A 13,065-nucleotide genomic window follows, 5' to 3' on the forward strand; every position below is an offset into this window, starting at 1 on the left:
GCTAGTGAAATGAAATTTGCATGTCCTTAACTGTCATTTTAAGAAACAGGCCTAGCCAGATATGGATGCTCAATACATTCGTCAGATGACTGTAGAACCCTCTGGAAAGCTGTGTCTGTTGAGGGTGCTCATGACCCTCCACCCCCACTCCTCACAGTTCCACCACCAAATAACAGAAGCATTAGAAGAACTCAAAGTGCAAATTGTTGCTTTGAACTCATGAGCCTTTGGTGTCTAATTCTTTTGAATTCAAGCTATAAAAGGAGTGTACTTCATTATATACATATGGAATATTTACTGTTCTTTCAACTGTTTTCAAAATTCGTGAAAATTTTAAAAGATAAAATGCTAGTAATATGAAAGAAGAGGTTCTCTGCATAAATGAAAATACCGTAACCATGGTAGCTGAGGAGATGCCTCAATACAACACAAAACAAACAGTAATGGGTATCAATCATCAATGTACAGTCATAGCATGTGGAAGGCAGAAAATAGCAGTTGATGTTCAAGTTAATAACCAAACTAAAAAGATGTAGGACTTACATGAAGACTAGGTTTCTCCAAGTGTGAGTTGATAAAGGGGAAAAATATAAACCAATCAGTATCAAAATATCTTTTCATCCCCACCATCCTATGTCGCTACGTAAGTTTCTTACGTAGCAACATCCTATGTCGCTACGTAAGTTTCTACGTAAGTTTCTTCGATCAGTCAAAGCCAAGTACCATGCCCTGTCATGCTACTTGAGGATAATATATACAAAAAAAGTATCAAGTGTTATAATGATTGTAATACAACAAAACCAAAACACCAAACCAGCTTGCAAATATAAAGGACAATTTTACTTAGTTCAGCAAATTAAAGTGCAACGTGCATATAAAAGCCTGGAGATACTTATAGACATATAGTCAACTAGTGGCACAACTCTGCCAATAATGTATATAGTAATAGTGTCATAGCACAGTTGAAACAAGCAAATCGTTCTACAGTTAGTTAGCTACTGGAAGCGAAAAGTCCTGTAAGTGGGAACGGTTGCAAGAAAGGCTTCTTCACATGGCCATATGTAGAGGCAGGGGTCATATGCAAATAGTAGTCGCAGACGAGTACCTCCTCACTGTCCCACAGCAAAAGTAGTACAACAGATCAGAAGACCTGTACTCTGGATGTTAAGCTGTGCCTGTGATGATCTTACATTCTTGGTGTATCATGTTGAGTGTATAGTATTATGGACTGATTAAGCTGTTGTGATTCCCCAACTCCTCATACAGAAGTTCACTCTTCCTCTCCCCCTCAGTCTACAGCTCCTCCACCCCTCAGAAAGCCATTCTTGAGGTTCCACACACACACCTAGAACCCATTTTTATGAGAACTGTAGACCTGGGGAAGGAGGAGAAAAAAATTACCCTCCTCAAATCCAAGCCAACAAGGAAAGAATTAATGAAATATGATCACCTTTTCTTCTCCAACAATTACCTGTCTTTCATTTTCACTATTCTGCTGCAGCTGTTTATCCAGCCTTTCTTCCTCTTCCGCCCTTTTTCTCTCCCCCTCTTTTCTTCTTTCTTCAGCTAATCGATACAGTTCTTCATTTTTTAATCTTTGCTATGAAGATAAAAAAATGTGATGTTGCAAAAAGCAAAACAAAAAAACAAACCCTGGTATGTTTGTCAAACTTTGACTGCACTTTGAAAAATACAGAGACTATAAAGTTCTTTTTCACTTAAAAATCAGGAGCAATCACATGACTGCACTGGAGGTGCATCTGCAAAAGTTGCCCTAACACTGCAGTGAATGTATACAGGTGGCTGGCGTACACAGACAGAGAACACGCATTATTGAAAAGAGCCTAACACTCAGAATGTTCTTCTTAGAAATGTGCCCCACTGAAATCAGTAAGCCTTGCTTTAATGCCTTTGTGGGACTGAAGTATAATTTGTGGGGTGAATAATAATGAACAAATAAACATAATCCTCTCAGTCACTAGTTAACTAGTAAGTCCTGAAGGAAGAAGTGAGTATCTGGTGTACAGTGAAGGAAGATTACTTTCAGCAATTCCCTCCTTGACATCTTTTAGGATTATGATTATTACACTGAATCTTTTTTTTTTAATGAGATTTCACCAGAATTTACTCTATTCCAGGGGCACCGGATTCTCTTTTAAGGGAGGAAACCTATCACATCTATAGAAGTCAGATACCACACCTCTTCTTCTCTCCTTCGTTTCCTCTCTATTTCCTCGTCATATTCTCTCTGTATTTTAGCCCTCTGCTCAGCTAGCCTTTTTTCTTCCCTTTCTTCTTCAAGTCTTCGTTTTTCACGCTCTTCCTCTTCTCGTTTTCTTTTCTCCTCAATCTAGAAAGGAAAAGACCAAATATTTATTGGCCAGAAAGAGCAGCTAAGAATATTCAAGCCTTTACAGAGATTATAAAATCTATTTTAAGATCTGCATCATGGCTGTAAGTGGAAGTCTACCCATCTCTACCCACGCACAGATAAAGGAAAGTCTTCCATCCATTACAATATTTTGCTTTGAGTCTTATTTAATAACCAGAGACTGCCTTGATACCATCTACCAGACAGACTTATGCACCTCCCCCTTTCTATACAGGATGCCAACCCCACCTTCTCAAGCCACAGGGAGCTTCAGCTGAAAAAGTGTATTGGCCCCAGTTGACAAAGCATCAAGGCAAGTTAAGACGATATGCAAGGAGAGGGAAAGTATTTAAAACTTATCCAACTAATAAGGGCACAGTAAGATGACTATGTGCTAGGAGCCAAATCCTGTAAGAACTTATCTCAGGAGCTAAATTCTAGGGGTAGGATGTCTGTAGAAACCTGGTGTTCAGCACCATCCTAGAAGATAAGCTTGAGGGGACATAGTAAACTAGACTAAAATTTCTAGTTTTGGAGAGGGCAATTTCACTATATATAAACACAGTTCCACACAACACAGATCTAGCTAGTTAGAGTCAGCTTAGTTTTAAAAAGTTTAGGCTTAGCCTTCTGTAAAAACATCCACTCCAAGCTGTTTTCCTTGGTTATAAAGGTTAGACTGTTCTAGTGGGGGGGGGGAAGACTCAGCTGAGTCTTGTTTTGCTTGTGTTGCTTCCTACTGCAACTAAATTTTGCAGTATGAAGTTCTCCCATGCAAGGTTCCTGCCAGCCAAGCCCTTTTCTATGTTATTCCGTTTCCGCACATACCAGGGGCAAGGGGACTTCCTCTCTACCCCTCTTGGCATTCAGTTTGGTGGGCACGAAGCATGCTCATGCTCATGCTCAGCCCCTTCTCCACCCCTGCCTTCACACTCAAATTTCCTTCTAAAAAATTGAGTTTGTTTTGCAGATTTGGAGTTTTCCCCAAGCCTGACAATACTGGCTTTGTATGTGCAAATGGTGCTCGTTTGGCTATATAAAAGAATCAGCTTTTGGATAATGGATTCATTATAAACATACAGAATACTATATGAATATGTGTGTGTGTTTAAAGCCATGAGCAGCACTGCTTTGCAAAATCTTTAAAATTTATTTTCATTAATACAGGTTTGCTAAATTAGAAAAATATTTTATTTCACTTAATATCGATATACGCACTCACCTGGAAACGAAGAAAGTTCTTGTACGATTCTTGCCGCCTAAGCTGCTCTGGTGTTGGTGTTTCACCAAAAATGTTACCACGAGCAAATGGGGATGTTTGTGTATATGTGAAACCTATTTTTAAAAAAGAAATAGTTTGCATTGTTAAACCTGTTATCTCGCAGAAGGTTTCAAACTTGTGTTTGATATCTTGCTTTAAAGAATACTACAACGCTGGCGACATTAACCCAATGAAACTTCGCAACATGTGAAACTCCCAACAAAACCAGTCAGCAAGTGCTGTAGCGTGAGAACAGCAAAACCTAAAACGCCTGAATTATCTGAGCTTAAAAATGAAAGAAAAAGGAAACAGCATCTGGTCCACCCGGAGCAAATTAAAATCATGTACAGTGGTACCTCTGGTTACGAACTTAATTCGTTCCAGAGGTCCATTCTTAATGCAAAACCGTTCTAAACCTGAGGTGCGCTTTCTCTAATAGGGCCTCCCGCTGCACGTTTGCCTCTGGTGCGCAATTTCCGTTCTCATCCTGGGGCAAAGTTCACAACCCGGGGCAGATACCTCTGGGTTAGCAGAGTTTGTAACCTGAAGCGTTTGTAACCCGAGGTACCACTGTACAGCAGTTTCCAGATCCTTGAAAGAAATTCTTTCCCCTATTCTCCTTGCCTATCCATGTGGACATGCAGGCTGTGGAACAGGCCACTGGGGGAATGGGAGGTCAATGAATACTTAAAGCACTCTCTGTCAAAGCATAAATGACTTGCACCAGGCTATGTGCATGAAGCAAAGGGCATGGGGAAATGTGACATATGTGCAGATCTTCCATTCCCCTTCTGAGCCTTCTGCTCAGTCTGTGCACAAATCTCTATATAGGTGTAGGCAATGAGATGGTAGAAACTGGCTCCTTTGAGCTTGTGGGAATTCTCTGAATTTGTGCACTATGTCCATGGAGTTTTAAGCTATAAAAAAAAAGGTTTGCCGTATATTTCAGTTTATTAATATTTTAAAAAATAACTATTTGCATGGGGAAAATGCATCTGATAACCCCACATGCAAGAGTAATCTCAGTACAGTGGTGCCCCGCAAGACGAAATTAATCCGTTCCATGAGTCTCTTCGTATAGCGGTTTTTTCGTCTTGCGAAGCAAGCCCATTGACAGCTTAGCGGATTAGCGCTATTAGCGGTTTAGCGGCTTTTAGCGGCTTATCAGCTTAGCGGATCAGCTGATAAGCGGCTTAGCTGCTTAGAAAAAGGAGGGGAAAGGGGGGAAAAACCTGCAGGAACTCGCAAGACATTTTCGTCTTGCAAAGCAAGCCCATAGGGAAATTCGTTTTGCGAAGCGCCTCTAAAACGGAAAACCCTTTCGTCTAGCGGGTTTTCCGTCTTGCGAGGCGTTCGTCTTGCGGGGCACCACTGTATTTGATTTCTGAATTCCCCCTTAATTCTACTTTAAAAATACATTTGTAAATTTAGAAAGTAATTCTATTACAAAACTGAAAATCCTGGCATCCACCTCCAAGCACTTCCATGTGATTGACAAAACAAGAAAATATAACAATTAGGTTATGTTTCTTCTCTCTAACCCAAAAGATGCATTTAAACATACTATGTACCTTGCCATGCTCCATGCTTGTGAACACTGATGTATAATCCCATGTTTTAAAATAGTTTTCATTGTGACCAACTAGTAAGTAAAAATATAAAATACCCATGGGCGATCAAACTGCATGCATTGCATTGGAGATATCTGCACACCAGACTACTTAGCACTAGCTTTCTGGATCACAGCTACAATGTACCGTATATTATGATTGGGTTGCAAGTACTCAATATATAGGTGGACATAATCAAGCTCTAACTATCTTATTCCCAAATAATATTTTCTTGAGCATTTTTTTACCCCTTTAAAAGAGCTCCTTCTTAATTGTCACTAACTAAAAACCAAATCAAGAATGAAACTTTTTTTTTTGAAGACTGCTGCTTCTTTTCTTCCTTGCAGAATATTGGAACTTGAACACTGGTATTCAGATGCAAAAGGAGAAGGAAAGAAGGGGACAACACTAATAGGAAATAATTTACGCATGACTCAGTGATTCTAACGCATACTGAGGAGCTTCCTGTTCTCTTTCTTCGTTTGATGGCGGACACCGTGTAAATGCATAAGGAACCCCCTTGGGCATGCACAGAGTGCTTTCACAATAGAGAACAGGAGTACAAAAATATTTATCAGTGCAACCATACAAACAGTTTCTAGTACTGCTAACTAAACCACGTTCAAGAGGATTCAAGGAAACATACAGGATTGTCTTCAGTGGAAAGTACAGCATAGGAAGAATGTACAGTCATTCATCAGGGACACAACACACATTCGCAACTGAAAATATGGTATTATTTAAACCTGCTATTTTATTTGAAGATTCATCTGTATTTTCAAGTCTTGGGGAGGCCAAACTTAGGTCAACAGATACTATAGCCCTTTTATCTTCATATACTCGTGCCTCTGGATTATGATATGCATCTTCATTTTGCTTGTGCATCATATTCAAGTCAGCTGAAGAAAAGGGGGAAACAGCCATGTATAATATTTTATTCCAACGTGAGGCATGTTTATGACACAGTTCCAAGCCAAGAAATGTTTTTCCAGATCTACAGTTAAGAGGAAATACAAAGGCCACAATCCAAGATAAGAGCTATATGTGCTGTGTAGTGTGTGCTTTATGTAAAAGCTCACTAAAAATCCAAAACAATCTGTCATGATCCATTTAATTATTTATTATTATTATTATTATTATTATTATTATTATTATTATTATTATTATTAAAGAAGATGTTAGCACTACGTTTAAGCCATAAGTGGAAGGTCTCAGAACTCTAATGTATTGATGCATTGAGGTTTTCTGCCGTTTGACTACCAGAGTTGTCTCCAGATTTATCATCTCTTCACTTGCAAATTATTTATGCTACAGCTGGCAAATATCAACTACCATTCTGATTAAGATGTATTTAATAAACACAATAAAAATTCCAAACTACTAGCAGGAGAGCCACAGTATTTTAAAGACGATTTAAAAAATCTAGCCATAATTAGATGTTTATCCTTTATCAATATAAAACAAGAAGCAGACTCAATTATGAGACTGGTAAACATATTTAAGAATGACTCTAAAAAGCTTTGTGTGGGAGGAAGTCTCTGTACTCATAAGCCTGTCTTTTGTGTATTACAGTATTTTCTCCTCCATTATACGTCTTCCTTTTATTCCTAATGCCACCTCTTGCTACATTTTGCCAAAAATATCATCCTTGTCAGTGCAGCTCCCACCAAAAGAAGCAAAACTACTGTTTGACTGTCTAAATAAACAGAGCTGATTTCTTCCATGCTGTAAATTCGCTGTAGTACATCCATTTTACTCTCCTGCCAAGTGTCATTTGTTTCTCAACAAATATAAATAAATATAGACATAAACATAGATAAAGTAAAAAGAAAATCCCCTGATTTCAAACATACTTATGAGGTTTCCTTTTTTATCTCTGAGAGGAGCACCACCACCTCCTTTGCCCCAAGGATTGTACGTTCTCATTTCAGCTTCTAATTTGGCCTCATACCGTTCCTTTTCTTCCTTCTCTTGCCTGCGACGTTCTTCTCTTTCCCTTATCTGCAAAAAAGTATCAGCATTTGGCGTTACATGTCTCATTAATACGATAAAAAATAATATTGAATTCAATGTAAGTCTAAGCACTCACAAACAAATTTCCAAACAAATTTAAGCTTCTCACCTGTTGTTGTAATTCTTGCTGATAAGTTAAAGTAGCCTCTTTTGAGGTCTTTGGTTTTTCTTCGGGAAACATACCCAGACCTTTTGGCCTTTCATTTGCAATTCTTGCTCCGATTTTACTTCTGCATTCAAAAGAGTAAAAATGCAATGTTTTTTTGAAGAAAACCTAAGTGTGTTACTAATTGAAATTGTCTTTCTCAGGTGCTACTTTATTAGTTTTCACTACAATGTTAATTTATGATCTAAAAAGTGGTTTCAGTTTTGCAGTTACATTCAGAAAGCTGGCAATTTCCCCACAATTCCATTTCAAAATCAAATAGCAAAACAAGTAAGAGGAGCAACTCCAGAATACGCCCTACAAAATATATTCCAAGACAATAACACACATTAACATGGCAAAGAACTTATAAGGCACTTACACTCAGCAGCTAGCAGTGCCTCTAACCAGACACTAGAGGGGCCTATCGGGAGTGTCCGGGGACAACTGGTATCAAACTGTATGGGCAACTGCCCTATTAAAAAAACTAACCAGCAAACTGAAACTATCATGGGGACAAACCAAAGAGAATGCTTGTACCCTTGTTTGCCCGCCCCCTTTATTACATATACAAGCCAAGAAGACAATGACCAATCTTTCCTGACAACATAAAAATCAATATGGCTAACAACACCCACTTCCCACAAACAAAACACACTGCTACCAATCAACTGCCACCAACCCTACCTTGGGCCCTTTGACCTCTTGCTCTGCCAACAAAAATAAGACACCCGTCCAAGTGACACTGCCAAAAAAAGCTCCACTCATATATGTAAAAATGAAATTTTAATGTCTCCTTCACCTTCCCCCTCTCCTAAATGTCTGTCTCTCTCTACTTTCTTCCCTCCCCCTCAACCCCACCTTGTCTTCAACAAAAAATGTCTCAATCTGATTGTACTTGATTTGTATGAAGGATGCTACAATTTAAAAACAGAGACACTGAATGTACTTTTGTTACTTATGGAAAATCTTCCAATAAAAGCATCTTTTTTAAAACTCACATTCCCAAATAAAGAGCCAAACAATGCTAAACTAATCTTATCAGTACTTACGCAGTCATAGGAGGAGGTCTTTGAACAGTATCTACAGGTGGAGGTGCAGATGAAGGCTGCATCCCTGTTATACCTGGCCCATCTAAAAGAATCAAGACATCCAAAACTTTAATCTAGTGTTTTACAGTCTGGACAGTTATTTTAATATGTTAGTTTATTATCTGAAGAACATAAAATGCTGGCATGTCAAGAAACTGTGCCAGACAGTAATGTAAAGATGCATTTATTTATAGAAATATTTCTATAGAACCATATCATAAAATATGAAGATAGTGTAAACAGCTAAAACATAAAGATGATTATTAATATTTTAAAAACTGAATTTAATGTATTAATATGACTGGCTATCATTCTTAATAATAGGAAACTGAGCTGGTAAGTGTCGTCTGAGGCAATAACCTCCAGGGAGTGCATTACTATAGTTCTACACCACTTGGTTAATCAACTTACAATATGCAAGGCTGGGGTCCAAAGGGTTCCTGGCACCATAATAGTAATATGCATCATCATATGGAGTTCTGTAGTTATCAATCAGAATTGGTGGTGGAGGTGGAGGCGGTAACGGTGCAATCCTAAATCCAAAGAAAAATGGCAGTGTGTTTTAAAGGTGGCTTTTTGAAGCATGCCTCATCACGAGAGAAGAAAAAGTGTGAACAAAAATATCTGGCTGTTTTTTCTATGCAGGAATTCTGTCACTTGATCATAGAATCTTAAGTTGGAAGTGTCCCAAGGGGAATGCAGTCCGACCCCCTGCAATGCAGGAATCAGTTAATGCTTCTCACTAATAGTAACATGCCAACTTCGTTCTAATCACTGCCCCCTTTTGATGGTTGGTAAAGTGCACTGCTTCTGAATACCTAGGCTTATCACAAGGCAAAACGTACTTATGTCTGATTTATGTGCTTCTAGGACACGGGTGGCGCTGTGGGTTAAACCGACTTGCCGATCAGAAGGTCGGCAGTTCAAATCCCCGCTACGGGGTGAGCTCCCATTGCTCGGTCCCTGCTCCTGCCAACCTAGCAGTTTGAAAGCACATCAAAGTGGCGACTTCCGGGTTAGCGCGATCGGCTAATGGCGGATTCCCTCCGAGCTCCGGAGGGAATCGGCTCTGCTGAAGACGGGTCTTACCGCGCCGGCGACGCGGGGACCCTTAGAAACCGCAGGCGCGGAAGCCTGCGGACTTGGTGACTCGGCGGGCACCTTTAAGCGCCTTCCCCGACCCACGAAGAGCCTTTCTAAAGGCTACGGAGAGGGTACGGGGAGCGGCGTGGTGCTGTGAGTAGACCGCTACTTCAGTGGAGCGAAGCCGCGAGCCATGGCCAGAGAGCGCTGACTTTTTCCCCAAAATTCGGACTGGAAAACAAACAACCCGTGAGTAGAATGGAATTTGGACTTTAAAATTTATACCTTTGAATTCGGTACAACCGGGGGATGTGCTAAAGGGAAGTCCGCACCCCCCCTACCTACAAACGATCTAAAGCAAAGATCGGAGAACTAAGGTGGAGATTATTGTCTTTTTGGTGTCAGATAAAAGATATTTCCATGAATCTGACAGAAGAAGTCTTCGTGCTGGAGAGAAAGTGAAGAATTTTGGAAGCTTTTGTGTAAACCCCCCCCCCGAACCCGGGAGCGTCCTGTGCGTGAGCCGGAGGAAAAAGAATAAGGAGTTTGACAGCTGTCAAAGGAGCTGTCAAACGGGCGGTTAAAGTTAAGAACTTTATTACTTAATAACTCTCTGAACTAAAAGTGTTACATTTGAATTGAGGTGGCTGGAAACAACGTAGTTATAAACAACAAAGTAACGGATTGTTGGAAAAGGACTATCAAGCAATTGGAATCCCCCTAGGGGGAACTAAAGACATTACAATGGCTGCAGAGGGAAAATTACTGGCAGAGATAGAAAAAATGTTTTTTCTCGTGGGAATCCTGCAAGAGCAGAGTACGGCTATGAACAAAGAACTTATGACCTTGAATTCTATAACAAACAACTCTGCTGAATGCATAAAGGATTTGACTGATAAAAAATCTGCAGCTGAACCAGAAGAGCCATTTTTGGAACTGGTGGAGAGGAAAGAAGGAGTGGAGAAAGTACAGGAAAATACCAATCAGAAGCCCATATTGTCAGAAAATAAAGAAGAAGATCTTCGGATTACAAATCTGTGAAAGATGAGAAAGATGAAGGAGGAAGTCCCTGGAGTACCTGGAATACTGGAATTTAAAAGAATAATGAAATACGATCGGGACTTCCTCTTTGAGTATGGGAGATCAGCTGACCTTTTGCAGCAACTGCTTTTAAGCATCTTGGATGGAAGAAAATTTGATGTGACTGTGACAGAACTCCTTCGAGACCTGAGGACCAACAAAAAGGGTTACCAACAAAATCGGCAGAGAGAGACTGACAGAGATTTGAAGGCCTCGGATGTGAGAAATCCGGGCTAGGAACTGTTTTTGTGGACATTTGCTTGGGAAGGGATGGAAACCGGGGTAGGGAGGGAGGGGAGAATAGAATTTCAAAATTTTATGATTTTTTTATTTGGCCATTATGACATATAATTAATTAATATATAAAGGGAGAAATTCGTGGAAGGGAAATTAGGTCGACCTTAGAAAAAGGATTTAATGTTTATAAGAGAATTGGATAAGTTAAATGTGGATAAGTAAAAAGAGCTAAGTTTAAAAATAACAATAATATGTTAAGGATGAGAGACAAGAACTTGCTGAACCAATTATCGGAATTGGGATGTATGAAGAGGGGGTGGGGGGAAGTCAAGGAAAGGGGGTAATGAAAGTAAGGGTATGAAATTATACATGTTTTGTTTTTGTTTTTGTTTTTTGTTGTTTTTGTTTGTGTGTGTGTGTCTTTATAAAATGTGAAAACCTAATAAAAATTTTATATATATAAAAAAAGAAAGCACATCAAAGTACAAGTAGATAAATAGGTACCACTCCGGCGGGAAGGTAAACGGTGTTTCCGAGTGCTGCTCTGGTTCGCCAGAAGCGGCTTAGTCATGCTGGCCACATGACCCGGAAGCTGTACACCGACTCCCTCGGCCAATAAAGCAAGATGAGTGCCGCAACCCCGGAGTCGGTCATGACTGGACCTAATGGTCAGGGGTTCCTTTACCTTTAGGACCCAATATCCACCCCACAGTGGCATTTTATATGATAATTATATAGCGCTATGCATTTATAGCTGTTACACAGTTGTTTCAGAAGATTTAAAATATACTTCACTCAGTCCTTCCAGTTGTAGCCAAATATTTGGCTGCTTGAAAAATGATTCCCCCCCCCCCCATAGCATGCCTACTGCAATATGAAGTAGTGCATGGAAAATGACACTGCGAGCTTCTACTGGATGGTGCCTCTGATAAAAAACAATCCTCTCTATTCCATGCCTGTGGAATGGTAGTGACATAAAATACAATCGCTTATTTTCATGCACTTTTTGCTCTTTTCAGAAACCTGATGCTTGATTGGATCTGATGACTGGGCAGGAGGTGATTTGCATTCCCATCAGAACACTGGGCTGCTGCCCAGCACTTTGTCTACTTAATGTTTTTTCCCTTTTTGCAGCTGCCACCAAAATTGATTGGAACTTTGGGGAGGGGGGGGGGAGAGACCACTTGGGGGTGATGCAGATCATGTTCCTGGCTTGAGGGTTAGCCACCCTTGCCACAGACTTAGATACCTCACATGTACCCAAACATCAGACAACGGCAAAGAAAACACTACAGAAAGTCACCTGGGAGCCAACATTTCTCCAAGAGTAGTGGACAACCCTCTGTGGAACTCTTCATTCACAGGTGAGATAGGAGGTGCAGATAAGGAGGTAGGTCCAGGTGTAGGAGTTTGAAATGCCGGTCTTGGTCTTTCTGGTGGTATTCTCTCCTCAGATATTCGTGGTGTTAATCCCAGCTCTTTCAGTCGGTTAGGCTATGGAAAAAAGTTGATTGATTATTTAGGTTATTAGGGTGCTCAAACTAGTTAAGTACTATGCACCATTTCAGAAAATAACATTTTCCAAAAGCAAGGTAGTGCTTTAAATATCACATTTAAGAACCCACTGAAATTTTAGTATAAAATTATTTTTCACAAAGTAACTGTCATGCTAAATGTTTAGTTGAACATGCTAGTAAAAAAGATAACTGATAATCAACACTTGTGTTAATCTTAGAAAATTTGGAAACAGCTATTTCAAAGAAGAAGCAACGTACTATAGCATTTAATCTAAAGGAGAAAAATATTGAAACATGCCCAATAAACATTTCTAAAAAACATTAGCTATTAAGAAGCACCACCAAATTATTTTTTTTATAGATATCCATTATTTTAGACAATATCTTATTAATGCCTTTTTTTTTTTTGGCTTTTCATTTTAAAAACACCACAATATAGTCCACTCTATAACTCTGCTAAATAAAAATGTTTATTGACGGTTGGAAGAGGATACAAAAGAAAAAGAGGTGGTACCATGCACTTAATTCAAAAAGCATGTAGGTTTCAAAACTATGCCACTAACTACTCCATGGTTTCCCCAACAGCTACTGTGTAACTTGTTGCCGAGAATGTTGAAAACCTTACTCTGAAAACTAATGTAACATGAAAGGTCTCAG

At 39.6% G+C, this 13,065-nt stretch overlaps 1 protein-coding gene across 15 annotated transcripts in view; it reads right to left on the minus strand.

Annotated features, from left to right (window-relative positions):
* Nucleotides 1-13,065, minus strand: part of CSPP1 (centrosome and spindle pole associated protein 1) — a 57,120-nt gene that overhangs the window by 17,352 nt on the left and 26,703 nt on the right. For 13 of the 15 annotated variants that reach the window (XR_014159487.1, XM_081874014.1, XM_081874010.1 and 10 more), the window contains 9 exons: nt 12,195-12,385; nt 8,903-9,024; nt 8,453-8,534; nt 7,365-7,485; nt 7,096-7,243; nt 5,989-6,141; nt 3,594-3,706; nt 2,201-2,350; nt 1,472-1,600 (listed from right to left, as the gene is read on the minus strand). Coding sequence is in view for 14 of the 15 variants with exons in the window: in XM_081874014.1 (XP_081730140.1) it covers nt 1,472-1,600; nt 2,201-2,350; nt 3,594-3,706; nt 5,989-6,141; nt 7,096-7,243; nt 7,365-7,485; nt 8,453-8,534; nt 8,903-9,024; nt 12,195-12,385 (1,209 nt within the window). In the remaining variant the exon portion in view is untranslated. Of the gene's footprint in view, nt 1-1,450; nt 1,601-2,200; nt 2,351-3,593; nt 3,707-5,988; nt 6,142-7,095; nt 7,244-7,364; nt 7,486-8,452; nt 8,535-8,902; nt 9,025-12,194; nt 12,386-13,065 lie in introns of all 15 variants that reach the window. The other 2 variants (XM_081874018.1, XM_081874012.1) reach the window with 2 other exon arrangements.

This window comes from Podarcis erhardii (assembly GCF_964252035.2).
Source record: "Podarcis erhardii genome assembly, chromosome: 8".
Taxonomy (NCBI): Eukaryota; Metazoa; Chordata; class Lepidosauria; order Squamata; family Lacertidae; genus Podarcis; species Podarcis erhardii.